The 23,699-nt window shown below is 43.8% G+C and overlaps 3 protein-coding genes across 4 annotated transcripts in view; all 3 read right to left on the reverse strand.

The window, feature by feature from the left end:
* Positions 1-3,454, reverse strand: part of LOC311121115 (protein PTHB1-like) — a gene marked incomplete at its 5' end in the record, with an annotated part of 171,239 nt that extends 167,785 nt beyond the window's left edge. The window contains 3 exons of the mRNA XM_084195646.1: positions 677-741; positions 2,362-2,512; positions 3,343-3,454. Of these exons, the coding sequence (XP_084051772.1) occupies positions 677-741; positions 2,362-2,512; positions 3,343-3,454 (328 nt within the window). The remainder of the gene's footprint in view (positions 1-676; positions 742-2,361; positions 2,513-3,342) is intronic.
* Positions 3,455-5,656: 2,202 nt separating this feature from the next.
* On the reverse strand, positions 5,657-17,954 carry LOC311121113 (cytosolic 5'-nucleotidase 3). Of its 2 annotated transcripts, none has more exons than XM_084195644.1 (9): positions 13,204-13,239; positions 8,866-8,964; positions 8,659-8,728; positions 8,520-8,566; positions 8,322-8,407; positions 8,127-8,216; positions 7,721-7,883; positions 7,349-7,549; positions 5,657-7,191 (listed from the first exon to the last, which is right to left on the reverse strand). In XM_084195644.1, exons 2-9 carry the CDS (start codon positions 8,962-8,964, stop codon positions 7,090-7,092), a joined length of 858 nt encoding a protein of 285 aa, XP_084051770.1. In that variant the 5' UTR covers positions 13,204-13,239; the 3' UTR covers positions 5,657-7,089. The 2 variants fall into 2 exon arrangements, with proteins under 2 accessions (XP_084051770.1, XP_084051769.1); XM_084195643.1 differs by lacking the exon at positions 13,204-13,239 and adding an exon at positions 17,746-17,954 and having other exon boundaries at positions 5,668-7,191.
* A 1,783-nt stretch (positions 17,955-19,737) lies between these two features.
* On the reverse strand, positions 19,738-23,557 carry LOC311121112 (dynactin subunit 3-like). The gene is made up of 7 exons (XM_084195642.1): positions 23,418-23,557; positions 21,371-21,455; positions 21,142-21,228; positions 20,925-21,008; positions 20,757-20,815; positions 20,562-20,621; positions 19,738-20,217 (listed from the first exon to the last, which is right to left on the reverse strand). Exons 1-7 carry the CDS (start codon positions 23,517-23,519, stop codon positions 20,131-20,133), a joined length of 564 nt encoding a protein of 187 aa, XP_084051768.1. The 5' UTR covers positions 23,520-23,557; the 3' UTR covers positions 19,738-20,130.
* Positions 23,558-23,699: the final 142 nt, after the last annotated feature.

The raw sequence follows: 23,699 nt of genomic DNA on the forward strand, positions 1-23,699 counted from the left end.
AGACACCCGCCAGCTGGTCAGCGCATGCCTAGAGTACGCGTCCTTGTAATCCGTCTGGCCCTGCGGCCTTGTGAATGGTAACCTGTTTAAAGGTCCTACTCACATTGGCTACGGAGTGCCAGATCACACAGTCATCCGGAACTGCTGCTGATCTCATGCATGGTTCAATGTTGCTTGCCTTGAAGCGAGCATAAAAGGCATTTAGCTCATCTGGTAGGCTCGTGCCACTGGGCAGCTCGCGGCTGGGTTTCCCTTTGTAATCCGTGATAGTTTGCAAGCCCTGCCACATCAGAAGAGCGTCACAGCCGGCGTAGTAGGATTCAATCTTAGTACTGTATTGACGCTTTGCTTGTTTGATGGCTCGTCAGAGGTCGTAGCGGGATTTCTTATAAGCGTCCGGATTAGTGTCCTGTTCCTTGAAAGCGGCAGCCCTGTCCTTTAGCTCAGTGCGGATGTTGCCTGTAATCCATGGCTTTTGGTTGGGATATGTACAGTACATACGGTCACTGTGGGGACGACGTCGTCGATGCACTTATTAATGAAACCGGTGACAGATGTGCTAAACTCCTCAATGTTATCAGATGAATCCCGGAACATATTCCAGTCTGTAGTAGTCCACTAAATCAATGTGGTGTGGCATGCATATTACACCCCATGTTGAAATGTGTGGTATTACCTGAGATGGAGTATACAGAGAGTTTTCTGGGGTGCAGCACAGCCAGATGAAGAAGATCTGAACACCTGCAGAGAAGATCATTCAATCACTGCGAAGAACAGATGTCCAAAATTGCCAATGAAAACATACAGGACAAGGGCCAGGGAGTCAACCCTGGCCCTAAATTTGTATTTTAAGGGCAACTGCTACTTCAAGCACAAGTTGTGAATGGATAAATATAATACACATAGGAAAAAGTATTGTAAATTTGTTTGATGTAAATCTATGGTTTGCACATGTGTTCTACAGCTTTGCGGAGGAACACGTCGGTCATCAACCCTGCTGTAATGTTTACAGAGGAAAAACAACTGAAAACGAAGCCGGGTGATTTCTTCTTTCCTCAAAACCACAGCGCCCACTGTCGATGAGAAAATATTTCACCATCTCCCGCCCCACTGCTCTAGAGACAATATTTACAATGTGTTTCTCCATTTAGGGAACACTCAATGGTCATTAAAAATGCTAACCGAAACCAGCTTCCCCAAAACATACAGTAACATAAAATGCAAACAAACAGATGAAGGAATCCTTTGACTCATACATCCCCTTTGTGGGAAAAACTTTTGGAAAAGTGCCCGCCTTTTCCCGGAAGCCTGTCTCTCCAGGAGGTCCCTGTGCACCCAGGAATGTACCACCGTGATGACATATCCCAACATTCCCATCTTCCCTCACCATTCCTCCCTTTCTCTCCATCCTTCTCCTCCCATCCCCCTCTTTCTCCTCTTACTTGAATACTTTTGGCCATGGGGAGAGCAGAGGGAGCAATGGTGGTTTCAGTCTAGCGCTTGACATTTTTGTTCAAAATATTTGAGTATTTACTCAACCTGTATTTAGCAAGTTAAAGTCCTTGAGAACAAAATGTCCTTTAACAACATCTTGAAATGGGACCCTGGGGTGTCTCCAACTATGTGCCGTTAACTTGGTGGTTAGGCTAAAGTAGTGGGCCCAGCCAAGTTTGAGACTAGGTGGTTGATATGGTATGATAAATCACATGGAGAGAGCTGAACTCATGACATGGTGGTCAGGATGTACTGGAAGCAGATTCAGACAATAATAAAGTTACAGTCAATGCCAAGGTTCATGAACTCCATTCATGTCTATTCAGTGGATAACCAAACGCCATGACAGCAACTACCTCTTGACTTTGTGGTACAGGGGATTTCACAGCCTGACAGTATGACTAGGGTCAGGAGTTCACGACGGTGTCATGACTAGGGTCAGCAAAGTCATGTGATCAGGAGAAACCCTTGGCCCTACTTTTGACTGAATTATGTACATGAAACTAATGTGTGTTTAGGAAGCAACAGGAAAAGCCATTGTCTCCCAACACACGACATCATCATTCCTGTGTGACTCTAGTCCTTCGGCAGTGATGTAGGACAATGAGGGTAGAGAGTTCCATTCGTGAGGTGGTACTTCATGTTGTAAGCAGGGCTATGTTTAGTTAATGCCATGATTGCCCATTTGACCTGCAATTCCAGGCCACACTTCTGGGTGCCAGAGAGGGGGGAGGAGAAAAGGCATTATTAACACGATGACTGAGTGATTGCTTAGAGTCAGTGAGAGCATCATTAGCATCCATCCCAGAGGAGTAGGTGTGTGTAGCATACTATTTGAGCAGTAGGTGCGTGTGCCCTGGTACTTACGAGACAAACTTGCCCACTTCAACCTGGATGACGGGGTCTCTGAGCTGCATCTCCAGTAGCTGGCTGTCTGCCGGGCTGGGCTCTCCAGGCTTGGCAGGGTGGGGGGAGAAGATCCGCAGCATGCCCATGTAGCTGCCCACCACTATCTTATCTACAGGAGAGAGGACAGACACACTGCATACTTATGTTTTTGTACATTGTATTTTCTAATGTCTCATATTGCTCCCTTCATTGTACACTGATTGTACAAATCATTATGAACAGCTGCTCTTTCCATTACAGACTGACCAGGTGAAAGCTATGATCCCTTATTGATGTCACTTGTTAAAGCCATTCCAATCAATGTAGATGAAGGGGAGGAGACAGGTTAAAGAAGGATTTTGAAGCATTGAGACATGGATTGTGAATGTGTGAATGCGCAATACAAAATATTTAATTGCCTTTGAACAGGGTATGGTAGTAGGTGCCAGGCGCACTGGTTTGTGTCAAGAACTGCAACACTGTGGGTTTTACACGCTCAACAGTTTCCCGTGTGTATCAAGAATGGTCCACTACCCAAAGGACATCCAGTCAACTTGACACAACTGTGGGAAGCATTGGAGTCAACATGGGCAAGCATCCCTGTGGAATGCTTTCGACACCTTGTAGAGTCCATGCCCTGATGAATTGAGGCTGTGCTGAGGGCAAAAAGGGGGGGTGCAACTCAATATTAGGAAGGTGTTTTTAATGTGTTGTACACTCAGTGTATGTGCTATGTATCAAGAAGGCAAATGGAATGTTTTAAACATGGTAATAAAGATCCAGGAAATCAAGTCAATCAGCCAGTCAATCAGACAATAAACAAATCTGATTTGTGCATGTAAATAAGACTATGGTCCCAGGGGTACTTTCACTCTCATTGTTTTTTTGGGGTCTATTAGTAAACAGTGTCTTTGTAGTGCAGAGTGCAGTCAGACACACCACCACCCCACACGTTCTCACCATGTCCGCTGCCGCTGTTGTCCACATCTCCGACACACAGGCATCCCTGGTCAAACTCTTCCCCCTCGCCCAGCACCGTGGCCCACCAATCACGTGCCTTGAACAGAGACATGCTACTGCAGAGGAGACACACAGACACACATAAAGACACAGACAGAGACAAACACACAGAGGGTCATATCGCTGCTCTAGTGGACACCATACACATAACACTGCTTTTCAGTCTTCCACACGTGACCAGCAGGCTGACTGACACTCATCGATACACTTCTTCATCTCCTCTCCTTCATTTAAAAATAATGGACAGGTGAAAGCAATATGGCTGATACCTGCTGTGTGTCTATCCCACTTGGAACCAAATGGAAGGATGAAACGATTGGAAGAGTTGGCATTCATGTATACTACCTAGTCCCTTGTATGGCATGATCTGTCTAATCCTACTTTAACTCACTCTAAGCCTCATGGGTGCCAGCCTCAGATTTGCAGTGCTTTATCAAGTTAGCTTGTGTGTGTCTCTAGTAATTCACTGATCATTTGCTTTTATTGTAGGGGATTAGCGCCTACCTCTTACAGTAGACCTATATAGGCTACATGCTGATGTTTCTTTGACTCCAGGACCCAGAGGGAGGTTTGGACAGTGGTCTATGTGTGACACTGACAGTAAGACTGTTACACTAGCCAATGACAGCTGAGTCACATGACCAGGGATTGTATCAGGGCGTGGGCCAAGCAGCTTTCCTAATTGCCAACTGCTGAGCAGGTGGAATGGACAGCTAATCCATAGAGAGAAAATTAGAGAATCCCCCTCCCTCTACACCAAGACCATATAACGACTAAAATGACAGCCTTATTATTTCGATTTTGAAAGGTTATACAAGTGGAATATTATAGGCCTATAGCTTGTAGCCTTATACCACCTGCCCACGAGACTATCATGGCCAATACTTTTCAGCAGCCCCTTTTCATCTACTTAACAGAGAGCAAAACACAGCCAGCATTCGGCAATCATCCACATCATAATTCAACATTATCCAGGTGTGCCATGCATATCAGCAGAGCTCTAGATTCCATTTCATTAGCGGTGCATAGAATGATTTTCACATAACCAGCTAGATCTAACCTTAGTAACGTTATCTAGTTAGCAACATCAACATGCATAATCTGTTGATAAAACTTGCTAGCTAGTAGGGGTTGCGTGCAAGCATTGTCCATGTGTTGAACTATTGTTATGAACAGAACAAAAACAAACTAAACTGGATGACGTGCATGATTCTCTATAGGTAACAAACAAGCGGTAGCAAGCTAGCCACCCAGGAAACACCTCGAGCTAGTTAGCTGGCTAATTAGCGCTGGCTGTGCTTGTGCATGGCTTGGAGGCTAACAAGCGTCTAGTTTCAACATTCCAGCGACATTCCCAAATTCTAAACGTGCCTCTCTTACCTCTGACAAGACGAACCTGTATGTAAACGTATGGGGTTCGCAGTTCAGATAAAAATCACATTTTGAGTGTGCCTCATCAACTTGCTTGAAGCCATCTCCCTGTTGTCATAGCAGTGACACTAACTATAGACTCGAGTACTTGCGCGCATGATCAGAAACTCATAGATTTATGGGAAACTGAGTTTTTATTCTGCGCAGACGTTCTTGTCTGGTGCACGAGACTACAAATGTTCAGGTAAGAGCAGGTAAAATGATCTGAATCTAATCACGTGATTGCACATTACATTTTACTAAAATATGTTCGATATGAAATGCAAAATATATAAAAGTGTTTTTTCTAATAACAGTTAATTGCTTATATATATACACACACCCATATGTTTGAGGCATATTTCTTATTTCTCGTGTTTTTTTTCTTCTAGTATTACATTGTTATTGCATTGTTGGGTTTTGAGTTTGCAAGAAAGGCATTTCACTGTACTTGTGCATGTGACATTAAAACGTGATGATAATATAGCAATTGAATGGTACAGCCAATCTTATTCCAAGGTCCATGGAATGAAAACTGTATTCTAACCATAGATTTGCAACCAATTTCTCAAGAATCTGTTGCCTTGTGCATCTTGGAACTCACTCAGGGATTTCTTGTATATCCGTAATGTTTTACACGTTAGTCTTTATTACAATAATTTGTCTCTCAGTCATTCGGTTCCGTATTTTTAGTAAAAGTAGGGCTCGTCCGGGATTTGAACCCGGGACCTCTCGCACCCTAAGCGAGAATCATACCCCTAGACCAACGAGCCATGTGGATGAATAAGGACAAAGCCCAGCACTAGAATGCCACGTATGTATGGATTTTGCAGACATGTCTTTTGTAACCAACTACAGTGAAAACTTCACATTTATTTGGACTTTGTTGTCATCTAGAGGTCTATTTTAGTATTACAGCTTGGTTTCAACCACAATCTCCACACAACCTTGATTATACAGTTGAACAGAGAACCCCTATTTGTTATTTGACAAGTTTTATTGACATGTTTTCCCCCCTGTACTTTAGACGAATTCAAAGTTAAGAAAAGGCAACATGCAGGTGTAGCAGCACATTTAAAACGCTAACATTTTAAATATAACGTCAACAAACATGTGCAAGACAAAACTGAGAAACTTAAAAGGGGGTGGAGAAACAGTTCAAAGCTTGAGGTAGTTAAAATTTGAACCACAAAATTTAAAAAAAGGTCAATGGGTGTGGATAAAAGGCCAAACTAAACAATATATGAGTCTTATTGAATGTCGCTGATCCACAGACAATGCTTTACCCAGCGGTGTTCTCTTGTAATGTACTGCCTATTGAGTAGGCTACTTTTCCTCTGTGTAATGACTTCTTTGGTAGTGCTTTATTTTACACTATATCATTCATAAAGAGCTTACACTAACAGTAATACCCCACAACTAACTTAGAAAAATCTTTAGCACCACTATTTACTACTCTTATTGCAACTGTCGTTGACAATTTTGTTTAAATTCTTGATATAAGCACCATAGGGTATCTATTATAACCATGCAGTCTATTTAAATGGCACATCAAATGTGCAGTGCTAGTACTCCTGTAAAATAAAGTGCTACTTTGCAGTGTGGCTACCGTAGCAAAGTCCCCATGTGAAAAAACTCATAATGGAGGTGTATACATGGCTTTTCTTGTGTAAGACAGAATCCATTACTACATCCTTAAAACAACTGATAATATTCATACCAATGTCTGTGAGTGTATGGTTCACCCATAGACAGGTTAGTTATTTTTTCAGACCTACATTGATTCCTGTAACCAAATTGTTGCACAATGCAAGATGACATAGTGTGGTGAAATGCATGCTACGACTGTTTCAAAGACGTCGCTGTGTTCTTGTGTGGATGCTCGGTTTATGATTTGCAAGCTTTGTACACTGATACAAGTACAATATCACAAATATTATTAATAACAATAATGTGCAAATTATAAAAGAGTTTGTTCGCATGTCTTTTTTTTGGTTGCTATTAATTTTTTGTTATGGGGTGGAGGATGTTGACAAGATTGCAGACAGACATACAGACACAAACAAAGACTGATGCTGTGTACATTAAAATAGTTCATTCAGAGAAGAATAAATGTCTTCATAAAAAGGTGAAAGGCGCATCCATGGAGCTAGTGTCTGTCGAGAGGCTGTGAGTCGGTGGCGGGGGGGGGCCAGTAACATCCGTCTGGGGGTCGGTTCCTTTTCCATGGGTTTGGGGAAGTGTGTCAGTATGATATGGAGGGGGAGGGGGGAGGAGTTATAGAATCTTCTGAAGGATGGAATTGGGCACTTCTAGAGTCTCGTCCTTTACCAGGACGATGTCATAAGAGTCCAGATATTTCGCCAAACGCTCCTCCACCTGCCAGGGAAGAGAGAAGAGTTACTACGCAGATTGGCGCAGACACAGCACATACTCACTATAGTCACATCTTAAGACTATTAATATCCAGCAATTTAGCTGGTGATGGGAGCAGATAGAGTTGCTGACTGGCGATTTAGGTGTAGGTGTCGGGCACCTTGTCGTTGAGGAATCCGATCTTGAGGATGTTCTCCACGTTGGGCACACCGTCAGCCATGTTGAGGTCGCCTAACGAGTCTCCCAGCAGCACGATGTTGCAGTTGTCCTTCACCTGTTTGAAGTACTCCGTGTTGCGCAGGGCGCCGTCGTGCTTGTTGAAAACATGGATCAGCTCTCCCTTGAAGCCCCTCAGCTCGCCCTGAGAGAAGAAAAATACTAGAGTTTAAATGGAACTGAGCCAACTGATGCTAATGCAATGCATACACCCAGGTAGAACCATTGCTTTATTATCAGCTTTATCAACACTCAGAAACTCAGGCCTATCCTCAGCATGTACCAAGTTCTCCTCGAGGGACAGGGGGGGACTTACATTCTCGTCGAAGTCCATAAAGTTGGAGACCACCTTGACGTTGGGGTGGTAGACCCCTGCCTGGTGGATGATCTCCTCCAGGACGTCTCCCAGACCCGCTGAGAAGATGAACACGGGCACGTTGTGCTGCTGGAGCCGGTCAAAGAACTGCTCATAGCCCTCCCTGTAGGACAGACATGTAAGCATTAAAACTACCAATAGACCTCTCTGTAGGACAGACATACAGCTTATATGAATGAAAACTATTCACAGACAAATATTAACAAATTATACTGTACATACACAGCTAGACACATACTATTTCGTAGAGCTTGTGTTCATGAAGAGGCAATAACAGCCACTCTGGCTCAACTAGTGTCATGGGCTGCTTTCTGTAATTATTTAAAATTTTTCTATCAGGTCTTACCTCAGGCAGGCGTCCGAGTCTCTCACCACCTCGGAGAGTTTGTCCTTTTGTAGCCTCTGTTCCACCAGTAATGTGTGGGACTTAAAATACCTGTCAACACACACACAGACTGTGCCTTAGTGAGAGCAATTGTGTGTGTGTGTGTGTGTGTGTGTGTGTGTGTGTGTGTGTGTGTGTGCGCGCGCTTCTACTCACCATTCTACCATAAATGGATACTTCTCCTCCATTGTTAGATGGGGGTCGATCTCTATGGGGTAATATGTGTTCTTAAGTTCCAGTAACTAAAAGACAGACGGAAAATCAATTAGCATTAACACATATGCTAGTACATTTATGCTTTTGTGACACCTACAAATACTATTAAGCAATATCAAAGTAACATCATAAACAAACCTTCGTCCTACAATCTTCGGTGACAAGCTTGCAGTTGTCAATGATATCTATGTGGAGAGAAGGACTTTGGTCAGACTGATAGGCAGGTAACTTATTCAGAATCCCAGTGAATGTTGAGCTGGTTTTATGTTGTACTTACTATGACACGTGGGGCAGCGTTTGCCGTTGACTGCGAACCGGCTTAATGTCATGTCAAAGTCAGTGATGATCTAAAGACAAACCAGGAGAGCCATAGAGGGGAGTCAGCGATAACTCTGTGGTCATCATACTGTCACAACAGGGTGTCACTATTCATCCAATACAAACAGCCCATTTCTCTTTGCACACCCTTCCCCTCTTACTGTACCTGTAGTTTGGAGGCTCCACCCTTGATCATGCCACAGATGATCTGTTCCACGCGCTCTGGATCCCTCATGTGGACCGTGTTCTTCTCAAACTCTGGCATCTGAGAGATGGAGAGCGCGAAAGACACAGAAAGAGATCGTCAAGTATGCTTCTAATATACAGTACCAGTCAACCTTTGCCTTGATGACAGCTTTGCACACTCTTGCCATTCTCTCAACCAGCTTCATGAGGTAGTCACTTGGAATGCATTTCAATTAACAGGTGTGCCTTGTTAAATGTTAATTTGTGAAATGTCTTTCCTTCTTAATGCGTTTGAGCCAATTAGTTGTGTTGTGACAAGGTAGGGGGGTATACAGAGGATAGCCCTATTTGGTAAAATACCAAGTCCATATTATGGCAAGAACAGCTCAAATAAGCAAAGAGAAACGACAGTCCATCATTACTTTAAGACATGAAGGTCAGTCAATACAGAACATTTCAAGAACTTTGAAAGTTCAGTCACAAAAACCATCAAGCGCTATGATGAAACTGGCTCCCATGAGGACCGCCTCAGGAAAGGAAGACCCAGATGTTCCAAGATGGTGTAGCAGTGTGGTCGTGTACTCTGTAGTGTGTCCGTGTAAATAGCCAGTTTTTTGCTTTTTTTGTCTTTTTCGTATATATTTCCCTATCACACTTTTCATCCATCTACTAAATATACTTTCCTGCAACCCGCCTCACTCAATGTGGAACGGATTCTATTTTTACTTACCTTTTATCATCTAGAATCTCCAGTTGAAACTAGTTAGTTGCTATTAGCCACCGTTAGCAGTTTTCACCCAGAACATCGGATTTTCTGCCGGAATAACTGAATCACTGGACCTTAACACCGGATCGCAACTAGCTAGCCGCAACCGAATGGATGTTGCTGTTGGCTAATCACCACTGCCCCCGAAGTAAGCACCAGTTAGCCTTGAGCTAGCCTCGAGCCAGGCCCATATCCCGGCTATCTACCTCGGTCTACCGGACGGGAATAGCCAGCTGACTAGCTACTTGCTATTAGCCACCGTTAGCGGTTTTTCACCATTGTCCGTGGCCTGCACTACCTACCAGCCAGCTCTAGCCTGGACTATTATCGGCCAGTCTGCACTGTCTGCACAGCGCGTTATCGACCCAGAACATATCGGATTTTCTGCCGGAATCACTGAATCACTGGACCTTTAACACCGGATCATCGCAACTAGCTAGCTGCAACCGAATGGATGTTGTTGTTGGCTAATCAGCCTTGAGCTAGCCTCGAGTCAGGCCCATCTCCCGGCTATCTACCTCTCTGTCAACCGGACGGGACCTCCTAGTGTCGACACGGAGCCCCGCCGATACATCACGACTGGTCTGTGGTTTCAACAGGCTTCCCGTTGCGACGACCACGAAGATCCATCTGCTAGCCCCGGCCCGCTAGCACACGCAATTCAACAGCCGTGCTTCTTGCTCGCCTGTGCTGTAGCACCAATTCGAACTGCTCTCGGACTCACATATTGCTGTTTACTGGACCTTATGATCACTCAGCTGCACAGCTGATGCTTTCTGGACTGTTCCTTTACACGGTACCCTGTCCTGTTTATCGGTTTAGCCTCAGCCCAAACTTTCATCGCCATTACCAGTTGTTGTCTTAGCTCTCTCGAATAACACCTGTGATTGCTTTATGCCTCTCTCCCATGTCAATATGCCTTGCCTATTGCTGTTCCAGTTACTTCTTATTATACAATTTCACTGTAGAGCCCCAAGTCCCTCTAAAACTGCCTCAAATAGCTCCTTTGTTCCACCCCCATACACGCGGAGACCGGCTCAAATCGGTGCCTCCAGTGATGCCATCTCTTTCATTGTTACCCAACGCTTAGGTTTACCTCCTCTGTACTCATATTCTTCCATATCCTTGTCTGTACATAATGCCCCGAATCTATTCTACAACGCCCAGAAATCTGCCCATTTTATTCTCTGTACCCAACGCACTAAAAGACCAGTTCTTAAAGCCTTTAGCCGTATCCTTATTCTAGTCCTCCTCTGGTGATGTAGAGGTTAACCCAGGCCCTGCAGCCCCCAGTATCCCTCCTACTCCCCAGGCGCTATCATTTGTTGACTTCTGTAACCGTAAAAGCCTTGGTTTTTTGCATGTTAACATCAGAAGCCTCCTCCCTAAGTTTGAGTTATTCACTGCGTTAGCACACTCCGCCAACCCTGATGTTCTAGCAGTGTCTGAATCCTGGTTTAGGAAGGCCACCAAAAATTCAGAAAATGTCCATCCCCAACTACAACATTTTCCGTCTAGATAGAACTGCCAAAGGGCGTGGAGTTGCAATCTACTGTAGAGATAGCCTGCAGAGCTCTATCATACTATCCAGATCTGTGCCCAAACAGTTTGAGCTCCTACTTCTAAAAATCCACCTTTCCAGAAATAAGTCTCACTGTTGCCTGCTTGCTACAGACCCCCCTCAGCCCCCAGCTGTGCCCTGGACACCATATGTGAATTGATTGCCCCCCATCTATCCTGCTTGGTGACCTAAACTGGGATATGCTTAACACCCCGGCCATCCAAACTAGATGCCTTCAATCTCACACAAATTATCAAGGAACCTACCAGGTACAACCCTAAATCCGTAAACATGGGCACCCTCATAGATATCATCCTGACTAACTTACCCTCTAAATACACCTCCGCTGTCTTCAACCAGGATCTCAGCGATCACTGCCTTTTTGCCTGCGTCCGTAACAGGTCCGCGGTCAAACGACCACCCCTCATCACTGTCAAACGCTCCCTAAAACACTTTAGCGAGCAGGCCTTCCTAATTGACCTGGCCGAGGTATCCTGGATGGATATCGATCTCATTTCGTCAGTAGAGGATGCCTGGTTGTTCTTTAAAAAGTGCTTTCCTCTCAATCTTAAATAAGCATGCCCCATTCAAAAAAATCAGAACTAAGAACAGATATAGCCCCTGGTTCTCCTCAGACTTGACTGCCCTTGACCAGCACAAAAATATCCTGTGGCGTACTGCATTAGCATCGAATGGCCCCCGCGATATGCAACCTTTCAGGGAAGTTAGGAACCAATATACACAAGCACCCTCCGCTGCAACTTGCCCATGCCCCCCCCCGAGTTTAAAAGAGCACCATAATTTTTTTGGGCCAAGGTAGCCAGGAGTAGACAAACTGGATATCACAACACCCCCCTCCCCTTGTGCCCCAGCCCCCCATGGAACAGCTGATGTTAGGGATCCTCCTTCCTGACATAACTGACCACCACACAAACAAGCCCCAGGCCAGGAGGGGGGAGGAGACCTGAAACAAACAACTTCCAGGGCTGCAGACACCAATATTTTCTATTGACTCTTAGCTACGTGACTTGGTGATCTAACTACAGTATTAGGCTAATGATCAGGCAATGAACTAGGTTCAGGTGGAGAAGTGAGAGAGACAAACAGATCTATAGCTCAGTTGAAGGCCTGTTGACATGTCAGGGCAGGAATGCAACGAACCATGAATACTACCTCCAGCTGGTGTGTGTGCACACCCCTTTCTCCCCTTGAGTGTATTTTTAAGGTTGCTAATAAAGCCCAACCTTGACTGAAGGGGGGATGGAGCTGGGGATAGGGGGTGTAAACTAGATACCTGGGGATTCCTTCACCAGAGTGTGTTTGAGTATCGAAATAGCCCACACCCCATGAACAAACAACTGTGCACACACACCCATCAAAATGGTATGCAATAGTGTAGCAAGACTGTTCTGTGGTATCAGTGGGAGTGTCCAAGGTTATGACCAGGATGTGGGTTGAAGTTTGGAACCCCTTCACCCCACCCCTTCTTACAACCCTCTCACTACACTTTATGTAATAGACTGGGGCTCCGGACTCCTTTAAGTCTTCCAAAACAGATTTAGATCCCTGATCCATGGAACAGAACAACCTCTCCTTTGGTACATTTGAGTTGTTTACGCAATGTCATGTGTCACAATGTCTTCTAATAAACACCGTTCCAGATACAAAGGCTACATTGACAACATTCTTCGGTCTTAAAAACACTGAGACTACACCTTTAGATCTAATATTCAAGAATGAGTTACAAACTTAGCAGAATCCACACACTAATAGCTCCGTATACCAGTCATACCTATTTACAACTATCAATTATTAACACACCCTCCTCTGATTATATTTTACAGTATAGACTACATAATATTCCATGAATTCCCATCTTCTTCCATGCATTCAGTACATCCTTTCTCCGACACATGAACGTGACCCTCCAGAGCGATTTGTAGCTGGTGCTAACAGCAGGGCTCTGACCAACAACACACACACACGCTTACCTTTTCCTCTGGTCTTGCGCAAAAAAGTGAAGCGAGTGAAGAAAAGGTTCTCTGTCAGCAGAGGGATTATATAGGCAACGCAACTGAGGGGGCGTCACCCAAAATAGATTTGATCAGATAATCCCTCCCCGTTATAAGAGGCCAGTGACGCACTGACACAAACACAGCTTCAACTTACATGTCATAAACACACAAAGATTAAATGTATATGCCATAAACACACAGGACAGAAAGATTAAATTAACATGCCGTAAACACACAGGACACACAAAGATTAAATTAACATGCCATAAACACACAGGACACACAAAGATTAAATTAACATGCCATAAACACACAGGACACACAAAGATTAAATTAACATGTCATAACACACACAGGACACACAAAGATTAAATGAACATGCCATAAACACACAGGACACACAAAGATTAAATTAACATGTCATAACACACACACACACACGGCCAGTAGATGAGAGATGACAGGGAATAGCCCCATGGCAGTAGTTTACCTTTGACCTCTGACCCTGGCCCCTCAGCTTTTAAAAGAGGTACTGTAACTGGAATCCATTTCAATCACATGATGCAACAGAAACAGCCCTCCTACTTCTCTGGATTATTGCCAGGCCAGGGACGAAACACTGAGGTGCATTTCTCCACCAACGCTGAGCACACACATTTCAAGACCCCTCCCCTGCCCAACACGGTGTGTGTGTGGCTATGGAATGCCCAGGGTCAAAGGGTCATGGTTCAGCCACTTTGCTCTCCACCAATGAGAAGCCATCTGAGTTTTTTTTCTGTAGGTTATATGCCTGTATAACCAGTTAGCAAGTCGGAAGTTTCAGAGTTTCCTAGTTCTGACTAGCATGTGAATGTGGCAATATCTAAGAGCTCTGTCACAGTCAGTCATTACTTAGGCCTAGCACATAGCATGCTAGGACAAGAGAAACCCTACCTCAGCTGCAGGGTCTCATACCACCTTTCAATAGGCCTAACTAGGGCACAGAGTCCCAATCAAACTTCACCAAAATAAGACTACATACACACACCTATCCAATCAACATTGATCAAATAACTAGACAACGCAAGGGCTGGCCAATCATATTCAGGTCTGCATTTTCTCTACCATTGGGTTTCTGACACTGGTATCATTTGTAGATGAGAAATCCAATCTCTCTCCACCCAAGCCTAGGGGCAGTAGGCTAAAACAGATACACTTATGCAGTCTTCTGTATAAGACATAAAACGACAAGGATATACAAAAACAGGTTCCACCTAATCTAAAATGTTTTTTTCCCCCCATAAATAGGCTTACATTTTCTACAATCATTGGGAAAGCTGTCACACATCAGGTGCTGAAAGGGAATCCATTGGCGATTCTGCCTCACCCGAAAAAAAAATCTAACTAGGGGAAACACCATTTAAAACCCATTGTCAGTTTTGGTACTTTTTCAACATTCGTGAAAGTGCTGGCTCAACATTCCTTTCTACAGCGGAGCGCGTCTCGTCCTCACCCCCAGCCTTGTTCACTAAAGTCAAAGGTTATAGAGGACATAGTGCTAGAGCAGAGTATGCGGGTTGGAGTTAATTCGTAGTAGTCTGCATTCAGACTACTATCAGCCATTGTGCAACAACAGAGTGGAAGAGGTGCTTTGAGGCATTTGGCTAGAGATAACAATAGGGCTATGCATGTCCATTTACCTGAGCCTTTGTGACAGCATTATGCCTACACAGATATAGGGAAGAGTGGTTCTCTGGGGTGAATCAGTCAATGTAAGATGATCTACAGAACATTTCTCCAGCAAATGTAAATACAAGACCTACTATGGGGAACAAGGGCAGAAGATAAATAAATACTTTAATAAGGGCTGCAAGGGCATGCTGCTGACAATGTTTTAGTTCATGAGTTTTGACTTTGAGCCAAAATTGTAACTTTGCAGCACATCCAATCATTTGAAGTGGTTCCTGGTTGCCAGGCAGGCTTGGACACTCATTTCCCTAGAACAGCATTCTGATAAGCTGCATGTGCTGCTCTGTGATAAAAGTAGGGCTGTGGTTAGGCCCTATTTAGTTTGGCAAAGTATCATCCACATTACCACAGAACATTTCATGATAGCTTAATAACACTCTCATTAGAATGAGTTTCTCTTAAAACTTCTAGTGCCCAATGAAAAACCTAAAACAGTATTTTCTCTTATTGGCTCTGTGCAGGAGTAGAAATTGTCCTATTAGAAGTCTTCCCCATTGAAAGAAAGTTATAAGAGAAACAGAGACAGACAGATCCCCTTGGCCCTATACTCCACTCCATGCCTCATAAATATGAATAAGTAATTAGACAGTAAAGTGGACAGTGTCTGCTGTAAGAGCTCTTCAGCTAACAGTATCACCACAGCACAGGCACAGGCCGCTCTGTCTTAGATAAACTCCCTCTCTGCAAAGGAGGAAGGTTGTAACTCTGTTGCCCCTGGTTAAGCCTGCCATGACACAGGAGAAACCAGAGAGAACATTTCTGTGACCTCAGCCTAACAAGGCCACTTATCCAGCAATATACGCCTGTACTCTGTATTGTGTTGTTCACCCTTCCTTGGACTATTTAGGTCTAGACTTTGTTGAGTGACTTAACCACTGTGTGGTGGTGATTCCCTATGAAAAGCCACTGGCACAGGAGAGAGCTGTCCATAACACATCCACAAAAATCTGCTTTCCAAACGTTACTCTTTTTGGGTGAAGTTCCCATTTATTGCGCATATAAAATATAAATAGCTCCAATACACATATTCCTATACAAAAGGTGCAGAGAGATGCATGCTATAAGCTGTATCTGTGATACAGTAAGAACTGTATGCGCTCTCCTCTCACCTGTGCTAACCCTTCCTGGTAACCTGTGCTACCTATATACACACACACGTGACCTGTGACTAACATATAGTGCCCTCTAGTGTACAAAACAAGTAAAACTGACCCTTGACAGAAAACATATACACAACACATAAACAGGCCAAACCGGCTCCTACACACTGTATAGGCCTAACCATAATGTAAAGACACTGGTTCTATGCTGGAGTCAAAGTAATACTTTTAAAGTAATATTGAAAGCTTTGTAGTAGTAAGATCATGAACGAACATTTTTGGGAAACTTCACACACCATAATACTAGTACATGGTGTAACAATATTTTTCTAAAATATCTACATAGATCAAACTGAAAAATATGTCCAATGTGAAGTAAAGCGCTGAGCAAGACTGTCTATTGCCAATTTCCCCATGGAGAAAGTGGAGTGAGTGTTTATTTGCTTGAGAGCAAGCATGAAGCGTTCCAAATGTTGTTCTTGCCTGCCATCTAGTGGCCAATGAGGTTCAATACATGAGACCATTTCCATCCAAAACTCCAACCATGTTGTAGAGTAGATGCATATCATTGACCCCAACAGGACACCACTGTGGGCTGGGACATCAGGCTACATGCGCACGCTTGCTTCAACTGGATACTTTGGAGTGGATGTGTGTGTTTGCAACAGTTGAGCCATCATCAAAAGCATATGTCCTTCCCATGCTGGGGACAATGTAATGAAAAGCAGAGAGCAAAGGTTGCCTAAATAGAACCCCAGTCAGACAGTAGGGAATAGAGCAGCCAACAGGTCATTCCTGGAATTAGTTTGGTGTGACTGAATGGGTCAACACGCTAAATTTCATGCCCACCCATTGGCCTACTATCTAGGTTCTGTGAAACAGAATACCAAAAGGTATCTTCAGGATTAGAATATAGAGAATAGACATACACTGAGTACAACTTTCTAATATTGAGTTGCACCCCCTTTTGCCCTCAAAACAGCCTCAATTTGTCAGGGCATGGACTCTGCAAGGTGTGAAAAGTGTTCCACACAGATGCTGGCCCATGTTGACTCCAATGCTTGCCACAGTTGTGTCAAGTTGGCTGGATGTCCTTTGGGTCGTGGACCATTCTTGATATACACAGGAAATTGTTGAGCATGGACAACCCAGCAGCATTGCAGTTTTTGACACAAACCGGTACGCCTGGCACCTACTACCATACCTCGTTCAAAGGCACTTAAATATTGTCTTGCCCATTCACCCTCTGAATGGCACACATACACAATCCATGTCTCAAGGCTTAAAGATCCTTCTTTAACCCATCTCCTCCCCTTAATCTACACTGATTGAAGTGGATTTAACAAGTGACTGAACTTGTTTGATAGACAGACTGTAATTTGGCTTCAAAACTTGTTTAGTTGTTGTCATTTTGGACAGGGTACTCGAGGGTAGAGCAGAGTGGACTCTGCATTGTTTGCATAACTCTGAAACAAACCATTGTACCAACATCCTCTCAACAAAAATATTAGGACAATAGGACTAGCTGACAAACAGCGTCAGTTTACTGTCATGTCACGATTTTGGACAGCTTTTCGTGACACCACGATAGCTATGTAGCAAATAATGACCTCTAAACCACCCTTGCTATTTCTACGAACATCCGGGACTGCGCAATGCACGCATGAACAGCACGCGCGAGTCCACTCACCATCTCGATGATCTTCGTTTTCTTTCCCGCTCTCTTCTTCTTGGCGAACATGTACTGGGCGAGAACCACACCACCGAATAGGGCACATACACTGGCACTGGCCGCAGCACCGACTTTTACCACGGCAGTCTTGTCCATGGTTGTGCCGCTCCTAACAAACGACCCTAGTCCTTTCTTATGTCAACATAGTCCCTCCCTCGAGTCGATTGGCGGCTGCGGCTGTAACTGACTACGTACGTACGTACCCTCCTACCGCTACCACTGGGGGAGAAAGCGGGGGGATGATGTGCATTTATACCAACATTTTTTAATCATCCAGGGGTATTTAACCAAACGTACCCAAATATTTGATGTAATTGTGTTGGTAATGCATATAGTAAAATGCTATAATAAAGAAATGTATACACATTTTCAGTTTCAGTTAAATGGAAACGAGCCCCAAAAAAACAGATGTTTGCCCATAAGTAATAAGAATACATTACATTTGTCATTACAATGAATTACATTAGTCATTACTATAGCCCAATAATATGATAGGGTGCGTGCGTGTCTGCCTGTATTATGCAATATTTTAGTCTGCATTTCAGATATTGTATGAAGAAAAAGATTTACCAACATAACCAATGATGCGTGTTTTACACAAGAAGGACTAATCAATTACAATGAAAATTGCTCCCATCTGCTGCCAAATTGACCACAATATCGAGCGCGCGCTAGACAGCGGGAGAATCTCAGTTGTATCCTCATCGCGTCCTCTCTTTTCGCCTCCTTCTCCCTTCTCAAAGCCCATTGGAGGTCAGAGGGGAAAGACCTCTGGCTTTCTCATCCAAAGGGGTTTGAGGAGGCGAGGATATATAGTCTCTAACGTTAGCAAGCTCGTGACTTGAAAAGAGGCAAGGGGAAGTCAAAAATGTTTGTTGATGCTGTACCACAATTTGTAAGCTGTTGAAATACTAGCCATATCTATAACCAGGTTTCCATCCAACCATTTCATGCGGATGAATTACCTGCCTCATGAAAAAAGTCACGACCGGGCTGATGGAAATAGGATATGCCCGTACAATTGAATAAATGCCGACAGACAATTTGTTCGTTCGAAATGGTGGGACCTTTTTGTGTCGGTAAAATTAATTGTGTGAGAAATTGCGGTGGACATCTTTATGCGCAAATATTGATATAATAACCATCATATCGAAGTAAACTTGGAGTCACGCGATTAAATGTTGTTTTGTCCCACTACGACTCGGGAAACCTACAGTTTATTAGGCTACAGATTAAATAAATTATGATGAATTTCACAGGGTGGTGAAAGTGCATGTGATGAGCTTGACGCTCATTTCCAATAAAAATCTAGGGTCTTATTCTGGTGACATAATGATCGATGCGGCTGCCGTTTGACAATTAAAAATATTACTCTTATCCATAATAATCTCATAATGTAGGTAGCCTACCCGCAGCTGTTGAGCAGTTGGCTAAAGTGCACGTGCCAAGACCAGGGTGGGCACATTTGCTATAACGCAACAGTTGTTCTGACAAAACTATCAATATAATTGAAAATGGAAACCGATTTATTTTTCATTCGGTACATGGACATTTTACAATAAACGTTTTTATGTGCACTACGTCATCACGCACAGGCTTTTATCCGCAATAAATCCGTTTGATGGAAACATCTTGTGGGAAAATGCGCATATTGTTTTATACAGATTTTAGAATATTCGCATTAAAATCTGTCGCAAATTGGATGGAAACCTAGCTTGTGACTAAAAAATAAGACGTTTTACAATCGATCAATTGTATCTCTCTGATTGTAAAACGTCTTCTCTTTTTAGTCAGATATGGCTATTGAAATAAATACCTGTAATTAAATGCAAACAGAAAAATAATCTCAGGCACAGCTGAATTCAAGCACACAATTGAAGTTTAAGACTTTAGTTGTTTTATAACAATATATTGAAATACGTCCTTCACAAACAGAAGTAAACCAAACAGTTCAAGTTGAATAATATGGATTTTATTGCAATTACTTTACATTTGCGGTCATGCTGTCTGATTTAAAACTATTTAAAACCAGGACTTGTGGAAGAAGAAATAAGTTAGTGTGCAAATTCTTCTCTACACTTTTCTTCTGTCAAGCGACCCAGAAAAAAAGCAGGGTCTTGTGACTGCCTGGAGCAGTGTTGCAGACTTGGAATGCATGGGTACATTGTATGTTGAATAAATGTACAAGAAGGGAGTAAAAAAAAAAAAGCTATGCAAATGTCTCTAGATGTAGCTGTAAATAAATAACAATAATCTCCAGCAAGTTATATTAAGCTGCATATAGGACACACGGATGACATCAAGCCGTGACATTGTCATAACGGTCATCACTGGACATGGTCGCTACTCCACTTGACGGATGACCTTGGCCTCCTCCACGTTCCGCAGGCTCTCATCCCACTGGGTGAACTGCTTGGACAGCAGGAACATCTGCCAAAGAGGTCAAGGTTCAAAGATCATTTGGTGGGCCAGGCAGTTCATTCCATTAGCCCAGACTATAATTAATAATTAATAATTTAGCAGACTAGACATTTCTCAGAGTTCAACATGACTTGTGACAGAAACAACAAGCTAGCTAATTACTTTTAGCAACCACTCACTTTCATTCATCTGACCGAGGAGGTCAGAAGACATGACAGCCAATGTACTCTTCAAAGTTTCACTAGCTAACCTCCGATACATCTTCCTCTGGCTTGATCAGTGTTATTTATTCACTTCAATAATTCCATTAATCCATCAAGACAGTATTTGCCATTATAATGAAGGAAAGGTACCATTTTGTTGTACTCCTCAAACAGCTTCTTCACCTCTAGGGACTGGGCCTCAGTTTGGTCCTTTGGGAAAATGACAAGTATGGTGTCACCAAGATACTGCAATTCACAAGTCATTCTAACATGTCTAGATTGACTTGTGAGGAAAGACAAAATCAAGAAAAGAGGGGCGAGAATAAGTAAAGGGGGGGTTCATACCTGCTCTTTGATGTGAATCTGAGACAAACGCTGTAGCTTGGTGGCATGCTCTGGCACATCTGTGAATGAGAACTTTACACTGAGTTGCGTTCAACATAAACATTATTTAACCCTTCATCCCATCAACACATACCATTTGTAAAGGTACTTAGATTCCCTCTCACTGACCTCGGATGTAGTTGCTGTCCAATAGTGGCTGGAGGTTGCTGACCTGCTCCAGAAGGGTGGCCTGGGAAAGCAGGAAGTCCTCCTCTGTGGGGAGAAACAAGAGCATGAGTTTGAGACTGGAGGCACATACCCATATGCCAGAGGCCTACTCAATCACCATGATGCAGGACCAAATTTGCCAACATTTACTCACATATTTTAAATGAAAAACTCTTACCAGCAACGATGAATTCCAGCTTCATGGCATCAGGAACAGTGATGTGGTCAGTGAACTGAGGGTCCAGATACTTCAGCAGGTCCTCAACTGTACAGAGAACAAAGGTTGTAGAATATATATTAGTTGCTATGTGGGAAATATAATCACAATTAACCCATCTTTGTGATTGTCCTGGTAATAATGTGTCCCATCCAAGTCACAGTTATGTGTTGTCTAAGATGTCACTCACTCTTTTTGTGTAGAATCTTCACTCGTTCCCTCTTATTTGCAGTGTTTGCAAGGGCGGCCTGAACTCTGGAGAGGGAATCGGCGCACTACGGAACAGAGTGCATTATATAAAGAAGATAAACTAAAAAGCAAAACTTGCCCTCATCGAACTGTCAATGTGAAAATAAACTGTGTTTATAGCTGTGCTGGCATTGTGAGTTATTTAGCTAGCTATCTAGTTAGCAAGTACTCGCTCAACATTAACATGTTGGATTGTAACTCAATCAATCAATCAATTTTTATTTTATATAGCCCTTCTTACATCAGCTAATATCTCGAAGTGCTGTACAGAAACCCAGCCTAAAACCCCAAACAGCTAGTAATGCAGGTGTAGAAGCACGGTGGCTAGGAAAAACTCCCTAGAAAGGCAAAACCTAGGAAGAAACCTAGAGAGGAACCAGGCTATGAGGGGTGGCCAGTCCTCTTCTGGCTGTGCCGGGTGGAGATTATAACAGAACCATGCCAAGATGTTCAAAAATGTTCATAAGTGACAAGCATGGTCAAATAATAATCAGGAATAAATCTCAGTTGGCTTTTCATAGCCGATCATTAAGAGTTGAAAACAGCAGGTCTGGGACAGGTAGGGGTTCCATAACCGCAGGCAGAACAGTTGAAACTGGAATAGCAGCAAGGCCAGGCGGACTGGGGACAGCAAGGAGTCACCACGGCCGGTAGTCCCGACGTATGGTCCTAGGGCTCAGGTCTCTCAGTTGGCTTTTCATAGCCGATCATTAAGAGTTGAAAACAGCAGGTCTGGGACAGGTAGGGGTTTCGTAGCCGCAGGCAGAACAGTTGAAACTGGAATAGCAGCAAGGCCAGGCGGACTGGGGACAGCAAGGTGTCATCATGCCCGGTAGTCCTGACGTATGGTCCTAGGGCTCAGGTTCTCAGAGAGAAAGAGAGAACGAGAGAATTAGAGAGAGCATACTTAAATTCACACAGGACACTGGATAAGACAGGAGAAGTACTCCAGGTATAACAAACTAACCCCAGCCCCCCGACACATAAACTACTGCAGCATAAATACTGGAGGCTGAGACAGGAGCGGTCCGGAGACACTGTGGCCCCATCCGAAGAAACCCCCGGACAGGGCCAAACAGGAAGGATATAACCCCACCCACTCCGCCAAAGCACAGCCCCCGCACCACTAGAGGGATATCCCCAACCACCAACTTACAATCCTGAGACAAGGCCGAGTATAGCCCACAGAGGTCTCCACCACAGCACAAACCAAGGGGGGGGCGCCAACCCAGACAGGAAGATCACGTCAGTAACTCAACCCACTCAAGTGACGCACCCCTCCCAGGGACGACATGAAAGAGCACCAGCAAGCCAGTGACTCAGCCCCTGCAACAGGGTTAGAGGCAGAGAACCCCAGTGGAGAGGGGAACCGGCCTGGCAGAGACAGCAAGGGCTGTTCGTTGCTCCAGCCTTTCCGTTCACCTTCACACTCCTGGGCCAGACTACACTCAATCATATGACCTACTGAAGAGATAAGTCTTCAGTAAAGACTTAAAGGTTGAGACCGAGTCTGCGTCTCTCACATGGGTAGGCAGACTGTTCCATAAAAATGGAGATCTATAGGAGAAAGCCCTGCCTCCCGCTGTTTGCTTAGAAATTCTAGGGACAATTAGGAGGCCTGCGTCTTGTGACCGTAGCGTACGTATTGGTATGTACGGCAGGACCAACTCGGAAAGATAGGTAGGAGCAAGCCCATGTAACGCTTTATAGGTTAACCACATAAGTTTTCTTTGGGGACAACAAATATGGTGCCTTTCACGGCCCGTAGATTTTTTTGCTATAATGCAATAAATATGCGCCGTCGCCTGTTGTACGTCATTGCAACGATCCAACTAATTGGAATGCACTGGCATAGCTGTTCTTCACACACATATGTATAAAATTTGTGTGCAAAAAGGGGGTTCGCTAGCTAGCTAGCTAGCTAGCCAAAGCTAGCAGCCAGTTGAATCACTATTCTGCATTTCTAATATGAAATATTATTGGCAAACCTTCACGGGTTTCCCTCCCTTGTTCCTTCTTTCACCGTATATACGACTTTCCAGCGTCTCAAGGCGCGTTTCGAGGTTATCAACTTCAGCTTTCCTATCCATTCTTGATTCAGGGAGCACAACAAATAGATTTGGATCGTTGCAATGACGTACAACAGGCGACGGCGCATATTTATTGCATTATAGCAAAAAAAATCTACGGGCCGTGAAAGGCACCATATTTGTTGTCCCCAAAAAAAACTTATGTGGTTTGCAAGCTGTAAATGAAACTACCAATAACTA

This window comes from Coregonus lavaretus (genome assembly GCF_964263955.1).
Source record: "Coregonus lavaretus genome assembly, contig: HAP1_SCAFFOLD_810, whole genome shotgun sequence".
NCBI lineage: Eukaryota > Metazoa > Chordata > Actinopteri > Salmoniformes > Salmonidae > Coregonus > Coregonus lavaretus.